The sequence below is a fragment of the Arvicanthis niloticus genome, chromosome 13 (genome assembly GCF_011762505.2).
Source record: "Arvicanthis niloticus isolate mArvNil1 chromosome 13, mArvNil1.pat.X, whole genome shotgun sequence".
Classification (NCBI taxonomy): Eukaryota; Metazoa; Chordata; class Mammalia; order Rodentia; family Muridae; genus Arvicanthis; species Arvicanthis niloticus.
Window position 1 is genome coordinate 33,920,173 of NC_047670.1, and position 21,278 is coordinate 33,941,450.

At 37.0% G+C, this 21,278-nt stretch overlaps 1 protein-coding gene across 1 annotated transcript in view; it reads right to left on the reverse strand.

The window, feature by feature from the left end:
* Positions 1-4,599: 4,599 nt before the first annotated feature.
* Positions 4,600-21,278, reverse strand: part of LOC117718998 (solute carrier family 22 member 22-like) — a 37,057-nt gene continuing 20,378 nt past the window's right edge. The window contains exons 8-10 of the mRNA XM_034517045.2: positions 9,746-9,854; positions 5,304-5,507; positions 4,600-5,073 (exon numbers count right to left, since the gene is read on the reverse strand). Of these exons, the coding sequence (XP_034372936.1) occupies positions 5,004-5,073; positions 5,304-5,507; positions 9,746-9,854 (383 nt within the window). The 3' untranslated portion in view covers positions 4,600-5,003. The remainder of the gene's footprint in view (positions 5,074-5,303; positions 5,508-9,745; positions 9,855-21,278) is intronic.

Here is a 21,278-nt window from a genome sequence, read left to right on the forward strand (position 1 = left end):
GAGCAATGTCATGAAATAGATTATGTGTTTCATTTTGTAGAGTTTGGAGAATTAAAGTATGTACATGCTAATTCATTATACAGTTGATTCATATTCAGCATTTCAATATGCTTTCGCCTTAAATTCTAAAAGAGCTGATTCTGAGATTACACATTTATCTCATTACGATGCCTTTCCACTAACATTGATGCTGCCTCGACAAGGGTACCCATTAGAATACAACAAGTTTTTAGACATTATAGCATAAAACAGTTGCAGATGTATCTTACAGTACTACAGGTCAAGTAATGATGGAGACATCTAACAGAACCTTAAAGGAAATGCTCATAGAACAGAAAAGGGATATAAAATCTCCCAAAGGTAGTTTAGATAATACTTTATTGACTTTAAATTTTCTAAATGCCAATGAGACAGATGACACAGCTGCTGAAAAGCACTAGATTTTAGAAAGGACTACTGAATTAGATCAGCATACATAGGTGAGAACCGCAGAATGGGAGACAGAACATACATTGCATTGGGAGAGAGAACATGCTCTTGTATCAACAGGAGACGAAACCTATGTATTCCTTCCAATTTGATAAAAATCAGATGGGACATGGGGAGATACCCAGAAGATTTAGGCCGCACCTATGAAGGAAGAAACTAAGAATAGCAAGACAGCTAATATAAATGTCTGATAGCTCTAAGATTGGCCAAGACATGAAAATGTCTTCAGCCAGGACTTCAGCTAGGCATAGCCAATAAATCTTGTTGGCTACAGAAGCCTTAGGATTTATCATGCTATCCTATTAAATGGCATAAAAGAAATTACATTACAGTTTAGTTATAAAATCCAAAATAACTTAGAAAGACAGATGACTTACCTTCTCAAAGAGCAAAAATTCACCTTTAACTGAAATGTGCACACTGCACATCCCACACATACACTATTGCAGAAATGTATGCTACCTATGAGAGTTTTATATTTACAGACACCAAATAAAGTCTTATAGCCCCGACAAGATTCCCCCTCAGGGATGCTGAGATACCTGAGATGACTCCTGCTTTCCAGGCTGCCCTGAAGCTCTCAGTATTTACCATTTTGCTGAAATATTAGCCACACCTTTACCTCCCAGACTCCTGCTGTCTCTGATTATTATGGAGTCATTAGCATTAACTGGGAGGACATTCCTTCAAGGAGAAATGCAAAATATGTACATTATTATACAAAAAAGCCTTATATCCACAGCAGCCATGGACACTCATGGAGGCTCACACCTGCTGGCCCTGTCCCAGGGATAGAAACCATGTCATTCTGTCCCTACCAAGGCCATGCTGGACCTGATATGTGACGCTTAACCATAGTTCTGCTTCAGAATTCCCAATATTATTGTTAATGAGTGCTTCCATTTGACACAAAAACAACAATTAACTTCCTCGGTTTTTCTCTTTATCAGGCTCTTTCTTCTGTTTGCCTTGCAGATTTACTTTCAGTATTTTTATGGTACTTGTAAATCTCCTATGATATTAAAAAACAAAAGATTAAGTCTTATCTTTCATAAGACTTCTTATACACACATAGAAAAAAAGATTGCCTTGGCTGGAAAGAGAACATCTAGTACAGGAATACTGGAGTCTGAGAACACAGAGAAAGCAAGCTGGTACCTGGATGGTTCTTTCCTACTGTCTAGCTTTCACAGTGTTGGAGGATGCTATGCACACTACAGAGAAAGTAATAAACACTCACACTCAGATGTAAATCCTGCAAACTACCAAGTCGACTGGTGTGACAAGATCATGTTCACTGCTACAATGGTGGCATAATTGCTGTGGGAGTAAACAAGTCAAATTTGCTTGAATGTAAAGTCAGTGAGCTAGAAATCAGACCTGGCACTATGAGAAGATTGGTCAGAGAGCCTAGTGCTCCTATTCCGCTAAATAAATATAGCATTGAAATAATTCCAAATGGATTATTGATATACCTTTGTATCAGTGCATCTATCAACCCTTACCAGAAAAGTTTCTCTTTTAGTAGATGGCAATTAACACAGAGATCCTCACCTGTTCATCATGCAGAGATTAAGAAACTGTGAAGTTCTAGACTCTAAATGGAATGTACATACCACACTCCTTCTCAAAAGGCTCAGAACTCTCGGCAGGCAAGGAAGAGCATTATAAGATCCAGAAGTCATAAATAAGTGCAAGGAAAAGGTGTTTTCTTATAATATGTACAAGGCAGTTGTACATATTAACTCACAGTGGTTGTAACAATATGCAGAACATCTGGGCAAACTTGTCTGTGAACATTCTAGCATGGAGGCACAAAATCTTACCACTAACTGAGAAGCTAATAGCACTTTGTAACTGGGATGTTTTCTTTGATGGTGGGACATTTGCAGTTCAAGCACAGAATGAGGCAGGCCCTACTCCCAAGAATAGGTGGGCAGTACTAGCAGAACTCAATGGAAAACAGAGAAAAAAAGGAGAACCTCAAGGTTAGGTGGCTAGGAAAGTAGAGTGGGAGAAAGGCTAGCTAGGAAAGGAGTTGAAGAATGTTAACTGGGATCAAAATTCATTGTATGAAATTCTCGAAGAATTTTTGCAAATACTATTTTTAGAAACTAATGCACAAAATAATGCTGAAAACGGAGATAAGGAAATTAATACAAGGATGAAGTTAAAAGAAGAAAGAAAATATGGAAATGACCACATGAATAAGATAATAAAAAAAGAAAAGTACCAATCAGCAAAGGCCAATGGAAATAAAGAAAAAGTATAATAAAAGTTGAGAATAAAGAAATAAGAGAAAAAATGTTGCAGTTGTAAGAAAAGATAATTAAATGGGGGCAAGAAGAAAGGAGATAAGAGTTAAATACTTGGGCCGGGCAGTGGTGGCACGCGCCTTTAATCCCAGCACTTGGGAGGCAGAGGCAGAGGCAGGCAGATTTCTGAATTTGAGGCCAGCCTGGTCTACAGAGTGAGTTCCAGGACAGCCAGGGCTATACAGAGAAACTCTGTTTTGAAAAAGAAAAAAGAAAAAAGAAAAAAAGAGTTAAATACTTAAAATTGAATGTTAGGACTCCTATCTGTAATCCATGTACTTGGGAGACTGAGACACAAGAACCACAAGTCTCAGGCTAAGCTGCCCCTGTAGTGAGAAACAAATTGTACAAATTTTCCTAAGAATGTAAAGAAGAAAGAAGATAAGGAAATTAGAAAGAAAAAAAAGGAGAAATGAGAAAATAAGAGAAAAGAGAAATTACAATAAAATTAGATTAAAAACTTGTAAACATTTGTGTAAATATTTAAAGCAATCTCATCTGTTCAAAAGATTCTATAAGAAATGGGGGAGGGTCAATTGCTGTCCATCAACCTACTCTTCCTAAGGAAGACCAATGAATGGCAAGATTTCTACCAGTCTGCCAACTGCTGTGAAGTCCCCAGAATGATCAAATGAGGTTGCAGTAATCTACACCGAAGGGTAGTAGGCACCCAGAGCTTGTGCGGCTCATTCTTCTAGTTCTCTCTGTCTCTGTCTTTATCTCTGTCTCCCTCCCTCCCTCCCTCCCCTCTCTCTCTTTCTCTGTATGATTGTAACTTAGTATCTACACATAATCATTTTCAACCACTTGTTTCCATGCTGGAGTTCATGTAACCAGTTTTCCTAATTAACAGCCGTGAAGAGGAATCAGCTGCATCTCTTCCTGCATCTCTGACCTGCTTCTCATGGCACCTTTCTCAAGACTATCACTTACAGGGGTCATTTCATGAACCTTGCTTGGAAGTCCTGAACATAGATCAATGAAGAAGCTTTGAGTTCCAAGCCAAAAACTCAGATGAATCATTTCAAAATGGTGTCTCGTTCCATCAGAGCAACCAGATGCCAGGGAAAGAGAAGGGAACTAGGCGTGAGCATTATACTACAGACCCCGGATAAACATGATGAGATGGTGTTTCTGCTTAGTGTTGACACTACTTTAATGCTGTTTTCTGAACCTTACACTGTTTCTCTCACCTCCGCCATAGTCTATCCAGGTATATTGGGTGTTGGCACTCTCTCTGTCCCTCAATTCTACCCTACAAAATGTCAAGTTTTCTGTTTTGGGAGGTTTCTTTTCTTTTCTTTTTTCTTTGATGATTCTGTCTGCTCACTTCTAAAACTTCGGTACTCTTCCACTGCAAAAACACATGGAGCTGTGAGAACTTGGTGGATGTTACAAGTTAGTCATGTTTTTTATTTTTCTAATAGTTAAAAACTGGAAACAGGATAGTGAGTAAACAAACTGACATGCCACATAATGAAATATATATGCATGTGCATACATATATTCAGAATAAAAATAGAGTATGAATCTAGTAAGAGCAGTCTCTCCTTGAACAGCTATAAGCATACTAACAAATGCATAATGTGTTCTCTCTCCAAATACACATCATTTTCAGGGAAAAGATAGCACTATTCATACTATAAACAAAAAACTTTTCAGAAATAGAAATTGCTTATAAATTGCTACAATGAAAAAGTAAACAATTACCATATAATTAAAAATCACAGTAGTTTATTTGTCCTCTAAATGATTAGAATGTTGTTGTTCAACACAGTCTGTAAGTTTCCAATGCTTATTCTCATCAAGATTTTCAAATCAAAATATACATATTTCACGACATACACAAAATGAGATTCAATTGTGGTTTTTCTTTTCGTTTTTCTGTTTGCTTGTTTGTTTGTTTAGAGAGTTTGTTCTCAATGTTTAATTTTAAAAAGAATGTGTTCCATTTGATATTATACAAAATATTTATTGCACAGATTTGTTTTAAATTTTTCATGAAAGGAACCTATACTCTAGTATTTGATAAAGTCTTAGGATATTCATCTATATTATAGATTGACTGAGAGATTTGCTTTTGCAATCGGTTCATTTAATAAGTATATCCATGAGTGCCAATCAATGGGTAAAGTCTCTAGGGTACAGAACAGAATGAAGAGGGTTTATATGGATGAAACCCTGTGGCTCTTGGCTTCTTTAGCACTCTGTAGTTTCCAAGAAGTCTTGTCCTTCTTTTTTATTGATGTTTTTGTTCATCAATCTGTCCCTGGAATCAAAAACAAATTAAAAGCATCAGATGAATGGACATAAAAGTGCAACAGAGATATTAAAATACACAAATAAAGTTTATTTGTACTGCACAAGGCTTGCACATCTCTCTTAGATGTTTATTCAGACTTCCCAACATAATCCTTTTTCTTTCCCTAATTTATTTTTGTTCAATTTACATATTAACCACAGCTCCTTTCCATCCTCATCCCCAACATAAAATCTCACCTTTTCTCCATATCCTTGATAGAGTCAACAAGTGGAAGATTAAAGGTTTCTGGCAGAAAGTAGATGTTGATTGTCGCCACTATGGGTAGGACTCCACAGAGAATCATAGGAAGATGTACAAAATACTTTCTAGTGACAAGTGTTAGTGCAGACAGGACTATTGCTAATCGAGCAATAAGCATAAAAACACCATTTACAGTAGACCTTCAAAAAGAGACCAGAGATGCAAAACTTGAATCTACACACTTAGTCTTAATTTCACCATTTTCAGTACAGATATCTGACATCACCCACGATCTATATCATTTTCTGGCATTCAGTACTATTAATACATTAATATAATATATATTATATATATTAGTATATATTAATATATGGGCATCTATGGGATATATATGTATATCCTAATTCCTTCTAGAGTCTCATAATAAGCATGATTTTCAAACATGGATTTTTTTGCATTTCTTGAACACACTATAAGATGTCAAACTATAGTTTTTGTTGTCAATGGAGTATACAATCTATTATGATGTTTAGCTTTCTCATGTAAAATGGACAAAATAGATATTGTATCAATGTTCGTGGAGTACAATATTAGGATTACTTGATAAAACAAGATAAATTAAATTTAAATTCAAAATAAGCACAAATATTATTTTAGTATGTAGTAACCAATATTTATTTACTTACTGCTTTATTTACAGCAAAAAATCCTGAAATTGATATTCATTTTAAATTTAATAAATTGACCTTACCTTTTTCTTTCTCTTTCTTTTCAGGTTAAGTCCTACCCTGGTACATGGACTGTCATTGAAAATTTTAGCAAAAATAGTTTAAAAACTAGAGATTCTCTTCTTGGTTCATAGCACATTTTTATAGAACTTTAGAAAATAAATTTTGCAGAAAATGAAATCTAAAGAGTAAAAAACATGACTTGACAATGTGACTCTAACTAAGATTAAGATTACAGTTCATTTATTCAAACAATTACTTGAAATTGCCATTTCACATGTATTTTCTCATTTGTCATCTACAAAAATCAATCTTTTTATCTAAATGGTCATACTTATATGGACATTAAATTATAAATATTAAAATTAATTATTAAAAAAATTAAAGAAGCCCCCAGAAAAACATTGGTTTATTTGGAATGAAAGTGGGTACTGGGAAGGAAATAGCTTCATGGAATTATATTCCAACTATGAATGGTACATTTTTGCAGATGTAATATAAACCATAGAGCCTAAACATCCAAATTGTGTATTGATGACAAAATTGGCTAAGAGAGTTCATTTTCAGTTAATTATATGTTAATTTCAGTTAACTAATTTCAGTTAATTAATTATGTTAATAGTATTTTTCACAAATAATATTAACATTGTGATTTTAAAAAGAAAGAAGAATCAATGGGCAGTAATGGATAAATGAAGTATCTAAATTATTGAGATGGCTAATATGACGGGATGGCTTTAAGGATGCATATTTATCCAATAAGCTAACAACCTGTACCCACAAAATATGATGCCTCTCTATACATAACTCAACAAAATACCTTTCTAAAAAGTTAGGTTTTATTAGGTAAATTCAAGGTCATCTAACAATCATGTCTTGCTGCTGGATGTGCTGTTTCCACCAAAAACTGGATTAACTCCTCTACAGACAAACAAAATCATATGTCTTCTGATTTAAGGGAATGGAATCCCTGACAGATATATAAAAATATACTCATTAAGAAGATGTCTTGTTATTTGGGTAGTTTAAAAATCAAGAAATGTACTTTGATAATGGACAGTTTTATCTTAAGGATTAATACGAAAAATTTTGACTGATTAATTAAAATAATGCAGCATTAGTAGGGAAACTGGGTTATATCTAACTGAGTTGAGAAAGGGTCACATGAGATATTCAAACAATCCAGACTCTTGCCAAGACACTAGGTTACTCTCTACAATCTGACAGCAAGACCTCATCGCTGAAGACAACATAGAGATAACTCATTGGTCTTAAAAAAAGTGATAAAAGTGACTCCTAATGATATTCTGCTACACTCATAGATCAGAGTCTTCTTCAGTCATAATCAGAGGACTTTCACAAAAAGAGAGACCCACAGCCAGACATTACACACACACAGAGAAAGTGAGACCTTGGCTTATTCAGCCCTAAATGGAATATCTTCATCAAATCCCTCCCCTCAGAGCTCAGGGAACCACACTAAAGAGGAAACTGAGTGAATATAAGAGCCAAAAGGTATGGAAAACATTAAGAAAACAAAGCTCTCTAAATCAACATGAGCAAAGCTTAAATGAACTCAGAGACTGATGGTGCAAGCACAGAGCCTGCACAGGTCTTCGGGGTATATATTGTGGCTTCCAGGTCAGTGTTTTTATGTGATTCCTGAATGTGTGAAAAAGTGGGTGTCTGATTCTTATACCTTCTCTTGGGATCATTTTTGTGTGTGTGTGTAAGTTTTGTCTTACTTTGATTTGATAGTTTTGGGTTTTTTTTTAAACCTAATTATATTTTCTTTTATTATATTTTATTATTATCTCTTAAAACCCCACTCTTTCCTCATGAGAGACAGAAAGGAAGTGGATCCATTTGGGAAGGTATGTTAACGAGAAATGAGAGAAGTAGAGGGAGAGGAATTCATAATCAGGATATATTATGTGAGAGAATAATCTATTTTTAATAAAAGGGAGAAGATGAAGAGGAGGAAGAGGAGGAAGAAGAGGAGGAGGAAGAAGATGAGGATGAGGAGGAAAAGAAGTAAAGCAAATTATCCACCACAAAGAAATGTAAATAATGAACCAGCAATTACTGAATTCAGTAACTTCCAAAACAAGTTGTCTGATATTCCTCATTATTCATGAAATGGTTTAAATTGTCAAAATGTTTCGAGATTCTCTATTGAAGATAGAAAAACTTAGAAAGTTCTTCCATTGGTAATGGAAAATCCATTTATAAGGAATACAGAGGTGAGTATTATGTTTGGCAAACAACATGGGCGCTCAATTTTGCAAGGAAAAGGCCCAGATTTGAACATCTGAACCAATAATGTCCTTGAACACATATGAATGATTAGGGTGGTATTATAGGTGCTCTATGCCATTCATTCCTTAATATGCAACATTTCGTTTTTGTACATGAAAACATCCTAAGGAAAGTGCCTTTTCAAAGTTTGTACACAAGTGGTCTTTGAGCCATCAAAAATGTAAATTAATAGGCTAGGACTAGGATATTATTTTAAGCCTGACAAGATAGAGTAAGAAGACAGTAGTAGTCTGTGTGCTGAATTTTTTGTATGTAGCAAGAGTTTTCAAAGTGTGATGATGTAGAGGAAGATGAGAAAATATTATAGAATAGTTTTACCTGCTAAATTGTTCTTTCAACTACTGTCTAAATGTCACCCACTTGTCTCTGAACATTGTGGGAGGACACTTTCTGTTTACCTTATCTTTTAAGTTAGCTTATGAGATGATGGGTTTAGCTAAGATGCTTTCATACATAGGTAATTATATATAGTTGTTATTCATTATTTTCTCCTCAATCCCTGCTTCCTAATCCCCAGGCTCACAGGTCCTTCTCCCACAGATGTCCTGCCTTCTGCTTTCTCACCATATGCATTTCATCACATTCCCCTTTTCTTTCTCTCCTCTTCTCTTGTATTTTATCTTCTCTTTTCTACTTTTATGACTTATACAACTAAACATACACACACATAAACTCACAGTCACATACATATCACATCACATCAAACTCACTCACCTTTAGACAGGTTGTACTGCTTAGTTTTGTGTCACCTTGACCCAAAGTAAAGTCTTCAAAGAGGAGGGAACTTCATTTAAGAAAATGTCTCTATAATATCTGGTTGTAGATAGGTCTCTAAGGCATTTTTAAAATTAATGATTGATGGGGAAAGCCTAGACCATTGGATGATGTTTTTCTGGGCTGGTAGTGCTGGGTTCTATTAGAAAAAAGGCTGAGAAGGCCATATGGAGCAAGCCTGTAAGCATTCCTCCATGGCCACTGTACCAGCTGCTGCCTCCAGGTTTCTGCCTTGCTGGAGTTCCTGTCATGACTTCATTTGATGATGAAACTATGATGTGGAAGAATAAACTGAATAAAACTTTCCCTCTCCAGGTTGCATTGGTCCTGGTGTTTCATCACAGCAATAGTAAACCAAACAAGACACAGGTTATTCATACTATGAGTCAGCATGCACTTTAGAGCAAAACTCCACTATAAATCAAATAGGCCTAACGAATCTATAGATTATTCCATCTAACAAAAACAGAATATACATCTCAACACTCCGTAAAACTTTCTTTAAAATAGGCTAAATGCTGGAAATACCTTGCAAAATGACACCCATTTTACTCATTTAAATTTTCTAAGATGTTCCAGCAGTATTCAGAATAAATCATTGCAGTTTCTTTTCTTACCTAAGTGCTACTGGTATGAGTTCATTGCAGTAGGCTAAGTTTATACAAGTGAAAGCTGCATAAAATCCTTTTCCCAAAATGAAAATAGTAAGACGCATGACATACATCTCTGCAAAAAAAAAAAAAAAAAAAAAAAAAAAAAAAAAAAGTTAAAGGGAGAAAAATGCTTATTCTATCAATGTTTATTGATCTCTAATTCAAAACATTTACAAATGTTTTCTAACATATTAACTACTAAGCCATTATCTGGAATCAAGCACTACTTTTTTATTGAAAAAATATATATTCTGATTATGGTTTCCCCTCAGGTAACTCTTCATAGAGCCTCTCTACCTCCCCACCCACCAAAATCTATACCCTTTCCTGCACTTTCTCATTAGAAACAAAGTAGGAATCTTAAAAACAAAAACAAAAAAAAGAAGATGGAAACAGATTATAAAAAAACAAGCAAATTAACAAAAATGTCTTTATTTCTTAAACAAAGGAAATATCATCCACAAAATGAACTAATCTCAATCTAACTAAAGTCATAAATGAAAAAGTCCTGCCAAGATCACACCCAATAATAATATATGAAAGTTTTCTTAAAGATATATAACAAGGCACATGAAATTCTACAGAGTAAAATGGAATCTGTCGAATGGTTACAAACATGTACCTTACAGGCTGTTACATTCCATATTATTAAAGAATTTCTAAAACTGCCCAACAAGAATTCAAATGATTTGAGTGAAAAATAAGCAGAGGATATCAGCAGAAATAAAAATAGACTCTTCCACCAGTTCCTTTCTGCTGGAGCAGACTGCTAGCTAGTATGCTCCCCTAAAGACACCACATCCTGAGTCACCCCAGAAGATCCATGGCACTTGGAGCATTTGATAGGAACCCTCCTGAAGTCCCACAGCTGCCACTGGGAGCCCAGTGAACTTGGCACCCATTAACTCCCAAAACTCCCACCCACCAAATACCACTCCCCTTCTTCTCTGACTTTCTGTTGGGGCAGACTGCTAGCTAGTCTGCTCCCCAGAAGACACCATGTCCTGAGCCATTACAGAAGATCTGCTGTTCTCAGAGCAGTTGACTGCTAGTTAGTCTGCTCCCCTAAAGTCTTCATATGCTGAGCCATCCCAGAAAATCCACTGTACTCAAAGCAGTTGGGCAACAAGCATCCCAGGAGATCTGCTACACACAGGGCAGCTGAGAAACTGATATCCAGCTTGTCTGCTACGCTGCAGACACCACTGCTTGAAGGCATCCCAGGTCTCCTCTGAACACAGGGCAACTGGACAACAGACATTGCAGTCTAAAGACCTTCTGGGGGCTCTGTGGCTTGCAGGGCAACTGACACAACAGACTGAAAACCTCCCTGGAGTTCTGCTACACACAGGGAAACAGAAACCACAGTCCATAGGCCCTGCTGGAGAACATCTTCACACAGGACCACAGCTTGATTTCTCCTCTGAAGACCCAACAGTATGAAGGCCTCCCAGCAGATCTATTGCAGCCAGGGCAACTGATCAGCAGCTTCTCTGCCCCTCTGAAGAGACCCCAGTTAGAAGGCCCCAAAAATCGTCTGCTACAGCCAGGGCCACAGGACTAACAGGAGACCTGAAGCAACCAAGGGACAAAAGAGTCAGACTCCAGACAGAGTCACCCAACCAGCAAACACCAGGGATAACCAGATGGCAAGAGGCAAGTGCAAGACCATGAGCAACAGAAGCCATTATACATGGGCATCATCAGAACCCAGTTCTCCCACCCACCACAGCAAGTTGTGAATACACCAAAACATCTAAAAATCAGGAAGCTGACCTAAAACCCTATCTCATGAAGATGATAGAGTCCTTTAGTGAGGAGATAAATAACTCATTGAAAGAAATACAGAAAAACACAGGTAAACCTGTAGAAACCTTTAAAGAAAAAACAAATAAATGCCTTAAAGAAATACAGGAAAACACAATCAAACAGGTGAAGGAATCAAATAATGCAGTCCAAGACCTAAAATGTGTAAGCAGAAACAATAAAGAAAACACAAATGGAGGCAAACCTGGAAATAAAAAAACCTAGAGAAGAGGTTAGGAATTGAAGATGTCAGTATCACCAACAGAACAAGAGATAAAAAAAGAGATTATCAGGTGTAGAAGATACCATAGAAGAGATTGACACAACTATCAAAGAAAAGTCAAAACACTAAAAACTCCTAACCCAAAGCATCCAGGAAATTCAGGACACAATGAAAAGACCAAATCTAAAAATAATTGAAGTAGAGGAGAACAAAGATACTCAGGTCAAAGGACCTGAAAAAGTCTTCCACAATATCACAGAAAAAAACTTCCCCAACCTAAAGAAAAAGATGGCAATAAAGGTGCAAGAAGCACATAGACCACCAAATAAATGGGACCAGAAAAGAAAATCCTCTCATCACATAATAATCAAAACACTAAACGCTCAGAACAAAGAAAGAATATTAAAAGCTGCAAAGGGCAAATAACATACAAAAGTAGACCTAATCAGAATAACACCAGACTTCTCAACAGAGAGTATGAAAACCAGAAGAATCTGGTTAGAGGTCATGCAAACTCTAAGATAACACAAATGCCAGCCCAGGCTACTATACCCAGCAAAACTTTCAATCAACATTGATGGAGAAACCAAAATCTTCCAGGGCAAAACCAAATTCAAGCAGTATCTATCTACCACTCCAACCTTACAGAGGATCCTAGAAGGAAAACTCCAACACAAGGAAGGTACCTACACAAAAGAAAATGTAAAATATTAAACATCTCACAACAAAGCCAAAAGAAGAGAACCACAAGCACATAAAGCCACATACAAAACCAAATATAACAGGAACTAACAGTCATGTTTTTAATATCTCTCAATATTAATGGATTCAACTCTCCTATTAAAAGACATAAGCTAACAGACTGGAAATGCAAACAAGATTTGGCATTTTGCTGCATACAGAAAACACACCTCAATAACAATGACAGAAACTATCTCAGAGTAAAAAGATGGAAAAAGTCTTCCAAGCAAATGGTCCCAAGAAACAAGCTGGAGTTGCCATCATAATAACCAATAAAATAGACTTTCAACCAAAAGTTATCAAGCATGATGAGGAAGGACACTTCATATTAATCAAAGGGAAAATCCACCAAGAGAAAGTCTCAATTCTGAACATCATTGCCCCAAATGAAAGGGAACCCACATTCATAAAAGAAATTTTACTAAAGTTCAAAACATACATTGAACTCCACACAATAATAGTGGAAGACTTCCACGCCCCATTCTCACCAATGGACAGGTCATTGAAACAGAAACTAAACAGAGACACAGTGAAATTAATAGAGGTTATGAACCAAATGGGTTTAACAGATATCTATAAAAGTTTTCACCCTAAAACAAAAGAATATATCTCTTCTCAGCACCTTATGGTACCTTTTCGAAAATCGACCATATAATTGGTCACAAAACAACCCTCAACTGAAGATTGAAATAATCCCATGCATCCTCTCATAGCATCATGGCCTAAGACAGGTCTTCAATAACAGTAAAAATAACAGAAAGCTCACATACACTTGGAAAACTTCACCACTCTCTACTCAATGAGAACTTGCTCAAAGAAGAAATAAAGAAAGAAATTAAAGACTTCCTAGAATTGAAAGAAAATGTTCACACATCATACCCAAACTTAGGGACACAATGAAAGCAGTGTTAGGAGGAAAATTCATAGCACTAAGTGCCCTGGTAACAAAACTGGAGAGATCTTACACTAGCACCTTGACAACACACCTGAGAGCTCTAGAATAAAAAAAAAAAAAAAAAAAGCAAACACACCCAAGAGGAATAGAGTACAGGAAATGTTCAAACTCAGGGCTGAAATCAACCAAATAGAAACAAAGAGAACAATACAAAGAATCGACAAAAACAAAAGCTGGTTCTTTGAGAGAATCAACAAGATAGATAAACCTCTAGCCAAACTAACTAAAGGGCCTAGAGGCAATATTCAAATTAACAAAATCAGAAATGAAAAGGGAGACATAACAACAGAAACGAGGAAATTAAAAAAAAGAATCAGATCCTACTACAAAAGCCTATACTCAACAAATCTGGAAAATCTATAAGATATGGACAGTTTTTCTGGACAGATACCACACACCAAAGTTAAATCAAGAACAGATAAACTATCTAAACAGACCCATATCTCATAGGGAAATAGAAGAAGTCATTAAAAACCTCATGACCACCCTTCCACCCTTCTCCACAGGTACCCAACCCCACCCTTGCAGAACTCCACTCCCCTTTCTCCCCTCTCTGGACCCATCCCGGTAGCTGGAACAGACACCCAGCGGGGTCTGCACCCTTAGGGAGACTGTATCCTGAGCCATCCCTGGGAGGCCAGTGTCCTCAGAGAGGCAGGTAAGGCCAGTGGGTTTGCACCCTGGTGGAAACCGTATCCTGAAACATCCTAGAGAGGTCACAGACCTCAGAGCAGGGGACACCATACCCAGAGTCATCCTAGAGGAGCCAAGGAACCCAGAGCAGTAGTCACCTTATCCTGAGACATTCTAGAGGAACCACTGCACTCAGAGCAGCGAACACCTAGTTGGTCTACTCTCAAGAAGATACCTTACCCTGAAACATCCTAGAGGAGACACTGCACTCAGAGCTGCTGGAGCTCAGGATCACAAGATCACAGAGACATCTGGACCCTGAGGAGTTCTGACACAAGCAAGATAACTGGAAAGACAGTCCCCAGTCAGAACCAGTGAGAGAGGGTAGCACTAGGGATAACCAAATGGCAAAAGGCAAGTTCAGGAATGTAAACAACAGAAACCAAAGTTACTTGGCATCACCAGAACCTAGTTCCCCCACCATAACAATTCCTGAACACCACATCACACCAGAAAAGCAGGACTCAGAATTAAAATCACTTCTCATGATGATGATGGAGGACTTTAAAAAGGACATAAACAACACTCTCAAAGAATTTAAGAACACAGGTAAACAGATAGAAGCTCTTAAAGAAATGCAAGAAAACACAACCAAACAGGTGAAGGAATTACACAAAACCATCCAGGATCTAAAAACTGAAGTAGAAACAATAAACAAATCTCAAAGGGAGACTACCCTGGAGATAGAAAACCTAGGAAAAAGATCAGGAGTCATAAATGCAAGCATCACCAACAGAATACAAGAGATAGAAGAGAGAATCTCATGCACAGAAGATACCATAGAAAACATAGACACAACGGTCAAAGAAAATGCAGAATGCAAAAAGCTCCTAACACAAAACATCCAGTAAATCCAGGACACAATGAGAAGACCAAACCTAAGGATAATAGGTATAGATGAAGGTGAAGATTCCCAACTTAAAGGGCCAGTAAATATATTCAACAAAATTATAGAGGAAAACTTCCCTAACCTAAAGAAAGAGATGTCCTTAAATATACAAAAAGCCTACAGAACCCCAAATAGACTAGACCAGAAAAGAAATACCTTCTGTCACATAATAATCAACACATCAAATATACAAAACAAAGACAAGATACTAAAAGCAGTAAGGGAAAAAGGCAAAGTAACATATAAAGGCAGACCTATAAGAATTACACCAGATTTCTCACAAGAGACTATAAAAGCCAGAAGATGCTGGACTGATATCATACAGGCCCTAAGAGAATACAAATGCCAGCCCAGACTACTATACTCAGCAAAACTCTCAATCAATATTAATGGAGAAACCAAAATATTCCATGACAAATCCAAATTTACACACTATCTTGCCACAAATCCAGCACTTTGAAGGATAATTGGTGGAAAACTCCAACACAAGGAGGGAAACTACAACCTAGAAAAAGCAAGAAAGTAATCTTACAAAAATCCTAAAAGAAGGTAGCTATACAAACATAACTCCACTGCCAATAACAAAAATAACAAGAAACAACATTCATTTTTCCTTAATATCTCTTAATATCAATGGACTCAATTCTCCAATAAAAAGACATAGACTATCAGATTGGATACATAAACAGGACCCAACATTTTGCTGCATACAGGAAACGCACCTTTGTGAAAAAGACAGACACTACCTGAGAGTAAAAGGTTGGAAAACAATCTGCCAAGCAAATGGCCCCAAGAAACAAGCTGGAATAGAGTGATTCTAATATCAAATAAAATTGTTTTTCACCCAAAAGTAATCAAAAAAGATAAAGAAGGACACTTCATATTCATCAAAGGAAAAATGTACCAAGAGGAACTTGCAATTCTGAACATCTATGCTCCAAATGCAAGGGCAGGCACATACATAAAAGAAACTTTACTAAAGCTTAAAGCATACATTGCACCCCACACAATAATAGTGGGAGATTTCAACACCCCACTCTCAACTATGGACAGATCATGGAAACAGAAACTAAACTGAGACACAATGAAACTAACAGAAGTTATGAACCAATTGGACTTAACTGACATCTATAGAACATTTCATTCTAAAACAAAAGAATATATCTTTTTCTCAGCACTTCATGGTACCTTCTCCAAAATAGACCATATAATTGGTCACAAAACAGGCCTCAACAGATACAAAAAGATTGAAATAATTCCTTGTACCCCATCAGACCACCATGGACTAAGACTCGGCTTTGACTTGAACAAAAACAACAGAAAGCCCACATACACTTGGAAACTTAACAATGCTCTACTCAATGATAACTTGGTCAAGAAAGAAATAAAGAAAGAAATTAAAGACTTTTTAGATATAAATGAAAATGAGGACACATCATATCAAAACTTGTGGGATTCCATGAAAGCAGTACTAAGAGGAAAAATCATAGTTCTAAGTGCCTACAAAAAGAAACTGGAGAGACCATACACTAACAACTTGACAGCACACATGAAAACTCTAGAACAGAAAGAAGGAAATACACCCAAGAGGAGTAGACAGCAGGAAATAATCAAACTCAGGGCTGAAATCAACCAAGTTGAAACAGAAAGAACTATACAAAATATCAACAAAACCAGGAGCTGGTTCTTTGAGAAAATCAACAAGATAGACAAACCCTTAGCCAGACTAACCAAAGGGCGCAGAGACAGTACTCAAATTAATAAATTCAGAACTGAAAAGGGAGACATAACAACAGAAACAGAGGAAATTTAAAAAAACAGTCAGATCCTACTACAAAGGCCTATACTCAAAAAAATTGAAAAAATCTGGATGAAATGGACAATTTTTTAGATAGATACCAGGTACCAAAGTTAAACAAGGAGCAGATAAACCATCTAAACAGTCACATAACCCCTAAAGAAATAGAAGCAGTCATTAAAAACCTCCCCACCAAAAAAAGTCTGGGGCCAGATGGTTTTAGTGCAGAATTATATCAAACCTTCCAGGAAGACCTAATACCAATTCTCTTCAAACTATTCCACAGAATAGAAACAGAAGGAACGATATCCAATTCATTCTATGAAGCTACAATTACGCTCATACCTAATCCTCACAAAGACCCAACAAAGAAAGAGAACTACACATCAATCTCTCTTATGAGTATTGATGCAAAAATACTCAATAAAATTCTAACAAACCGAATCCAAGAACACATCAAAGCAATCATCCATCATGATCAAGTCAGAAATCCGTCAATGTAATCCACTACACAAATAAATTCAAAGAAAAAAAACCACATGATCATCTCACTAGATGCTGAGAAAGCATTTGACAAAATTCAACATCCCTTCATGTTAACAGTATTGAAAAGATTAGGAATTCAAGGTCCATATCTAAACATAGTAAAAGCAATATGCAGCAAGCCAGTAGCCAACATCAAACCAAATGGAAAGAAACTTGAAGCAATCCCACTAAGATCATGGACTAGACAAGGCTGCCCACTCTCACCCTACCTATTCAATATAGTACTGGAAGTCCTAGCTAGAGTGATTAGACAACAAAAAGAAGTAAAAGGGATACAAATAGGAAAGGAAGAAGTCAAAATTTCACTATTTGAAGATGATATGATAATATACTTAAGTGACCCTAAAACCTTCACCAGAGAACTCCTAAACCTGATAAACAACTTCAGTAAAGTGGCTGGATATAAAATCAACTCAAACAAATCAGTAGCCTTCTTATACTCAAAAGATAAACAGGCTGAGAAAGACATTAGGGAAATGACACCCTTCACAATGGTTACAAATAATATAAAATATCTTGGAGTGAATCTAACCAAGCAAGTGAAAGATCTGTATGACAAGAACTTCAAGTCTCTGAAGAAAGAAATCGAAGAAGATCTCAGAAGATGGAAAGATCTCCAATGCTCCTGGATTGGCAGGATTAATATAGTAAAAATGGACATCTTACCAAAAGCAATCTATAAATTCAACGCAATCCCCATCAAAATTCCAAATCAATTCTTGATAGAGATAGAAAGAGCAATTTGCAAATTACTTGGAACAACAAAAAACCCAGGATAGCGAGAACTATTCTCAACAACAAAAGAACTTCTGGGGGAAATCACTGTCCCTGACCTCAAACTATACTACAGAGCAATAGTAATAAAAACTGCATGGTATTGGTACAGAGACAGGCAGGAAGATCAGTGGAATAGAATTGAAGATCCAGAAATGAGGCCACATACCTATGGTCACTTGATCTTTGACAAAGGAGCTAAAACCATCCAGTGGAAAAAGGACAGCATTTTCTGCAAATGGTGCTGGTTCAACTGGAAATCAACATGTAGAAGGATGCAAATCAATCTATTCTTATCTCCTTGTACAAAGCTCAAATCCAAGTGGATAAAAGACCTTCACTTAAAACCAGATACACTGGAACTAATAGAAGAAAAGGTGGGAAAGACCCTCAAATACCTAGGCACAGGGGAAAAGTTCCTGAACAGAACACCAATGGCTTATGCTCTAAGACCAAGAACTGACAAATGGGATCTCATAAAATTGCAAAGCTTCTGTAAGTCAAAGGACATTGTCAATAAGACAAAACAGCAACCAACAGATTGGGAAAAGATCTTAACCAATCCTACATCCGATAGAGGGCTAATATCCAAGATATACAAAGAACTCAAGAAATTATACTCCAGACAACCATATAACCCTATTAAAAATGGGGTACAGAGCTAAACAAAGAATTCTCAACAGAGGAAACTTGAATGGCTGAGAAGCACCTTAAGAAATGCTCAACATCCTTAGTTATCAGGGAAATGCAAATCAAAACAACCCTGAGATACCACCTCACACCAATCAGAATGGCTAAGATCAAAAACTCAGGTGATAGTAGATGCTGGCGAGGATGTGAAGAAAGAGGAACACTCCTGCATTGTTGGTGGGATTGCAAGCTGGTACAACCACTCTGGAAATCAGTCTGGCGGTTCCTCAGAAAAGTGGACATAGCATTACCTGAGGATCCAGCTATACCATTCCTGGGCATATACCCAGAAGATGCTCCAACATATAATAAGGACATATGCTCCATTATGTTCATAGCAGCCTTATTTATAATAGACAGAAGCTGGAAAGAACCAAGATGTCCCTCAACAGAGGAATGGATACAAAAAATGTGGTACATCTATACAATGAAGTATTACTCAGCTATAAAAAATAATGAATTTAAGAATTTTTTAGGTAAATGGATGGATCTAGAAATTATCATCCTGAGTGAGTTAACCCAATCACAAAAGAACACACATGGTATTTACTCACTGTTAAGCGGATGTTGGCCCAAAAGCTTGGAATAGCAAAGACTCAACCCACAGACCACATGAAGCTCATGAAGAAGGAAGACCAAGAGGGGATGCCTCAGTTCTATTTAGAACGAGGAACAAAAATGCTCAAGGGAGCAAATATGGAAACAAAACATGGGACAGAAACTGAAGGCGGGGCCATCAGGAGACCATTCCACCTTGGTATTCATCCCATGTACAGTCACCTAAGCTAGACACTGATGTGGATGGCTGGAAGTGCATGCTGTCAGGAACATGATATAGCTGTCTCCTTAGAGGTCTGCCAAAACTAACACATTCAGAGGACGATGCTCACAGTTAACCACTGATATGATCAGGGGTTTCCCAATGGAGAACTTAGAGAGAAGACTAAAGGAGCAGAAAGGGTTTGTGACCCCAGGAGGAAAGCAACAATACCAAACAACCAGAGCCCCCCCCCCCCCAGGATCTAAACCACCAGCCTGGGAGCACATAGGGAGGGACCCATGACTCCAGCAGTATATGTAGGGGAGGATGGACTTGTCTGGCATAGGTGGGAGAGGAGTTTCTTGGTCCCATAAAAAACAAACAAAGAGTGGGGGGAGGAATGTGAGGGTGAGGAGGGTGTAGTAGGGGGGTAGGTGCGGGCACTGCCTCATAGAAGCATGAGGAGGGGAGATGGGATAGGAGGTTTCTGGGTGGTGGGAGGAAGTGGGGTAAGGGGATAAAATCTGAAAGGTAAATATAATACCCAATTTTAAAAAAAGAGATGGGAAAAAAGGAGAAAAAGATAAAGAAAAAACGAGAAAAAAATAGGAGACTTAATAACACAAAGGGAAGTATTTAGAAATTGAGGAGGCAGTTTACGTTAATGGAAACAGCATCATAGAAACTGGAAAATCACACCCTCATAGAAGCACAAGGGGGGAGATGGGATAAGGGGTTCCTGGGTGGTGGGGGGGAATGAGATAAGGGAATAAAATTTAAAATGTAAATATTACAACCAATTTTAAAAAGGGGAATAAAAAGAAAAGTTGTTAGAACCAACATTTTTTTAAAAAATGTCAGCCCTCTAGGAAAAAAAATTTTTTTTGATACTAAAACTTGTTCTGAGAATTGTATATTGCAGAATACACAGCCTTGGTGTATCTACTCATCAAGCATACTGAGCAGACCTGCCCAAACCTCTGATATCCTGGAATTCCATCTGGATGCAGTGAAGACACAGAGTCAGAGGCTTATCAATTTACTCTTCCTCCTACCCCTCTTCTAATATCTCAACGCCCATAATCAGCTTGAAGAAGTTAAAGAAGAGTCAGTGCCCCTGTTCCCTAGGCTTGGGGACTAAGGTGGTTAATATTGGTCTGTCTTTCTAGGGAAAAGTAGTGGTTTTGTTGGAACAGGGAGGATTAGCCAGGACTTACTGCATAGCCATAACCTATTGGTAGAAATCTATATAATTAATATCAAGATGAAGTTATAATTTCTTAAATGGTACAAAATGTACTTTGATTTCAAATTTAAGGTTTTCATTGGTATGAGCTTCTCTTATTGATATAAAAGTGAGATGAATATTGATACTCTCATAGGCAATGTGCCTAACACATTTAGGAATACAAAGCTTAGACCCAGTCCTTCTTTAACTTTTTAACTGATTTGGAACGGTTAGCCTATGAGTTAAGGGACTATAGCAAATTCATGGCTTTGAGTTTATTGTTAGGGTGTTCTCCATATTTTATTTAGAAATAGCTGAGAGGAGTTAACAGACAACAGTCCAGGTTACCTTACATGGATAGTTGGTTTTCAAAACATCAGAAGTCCATAGAATT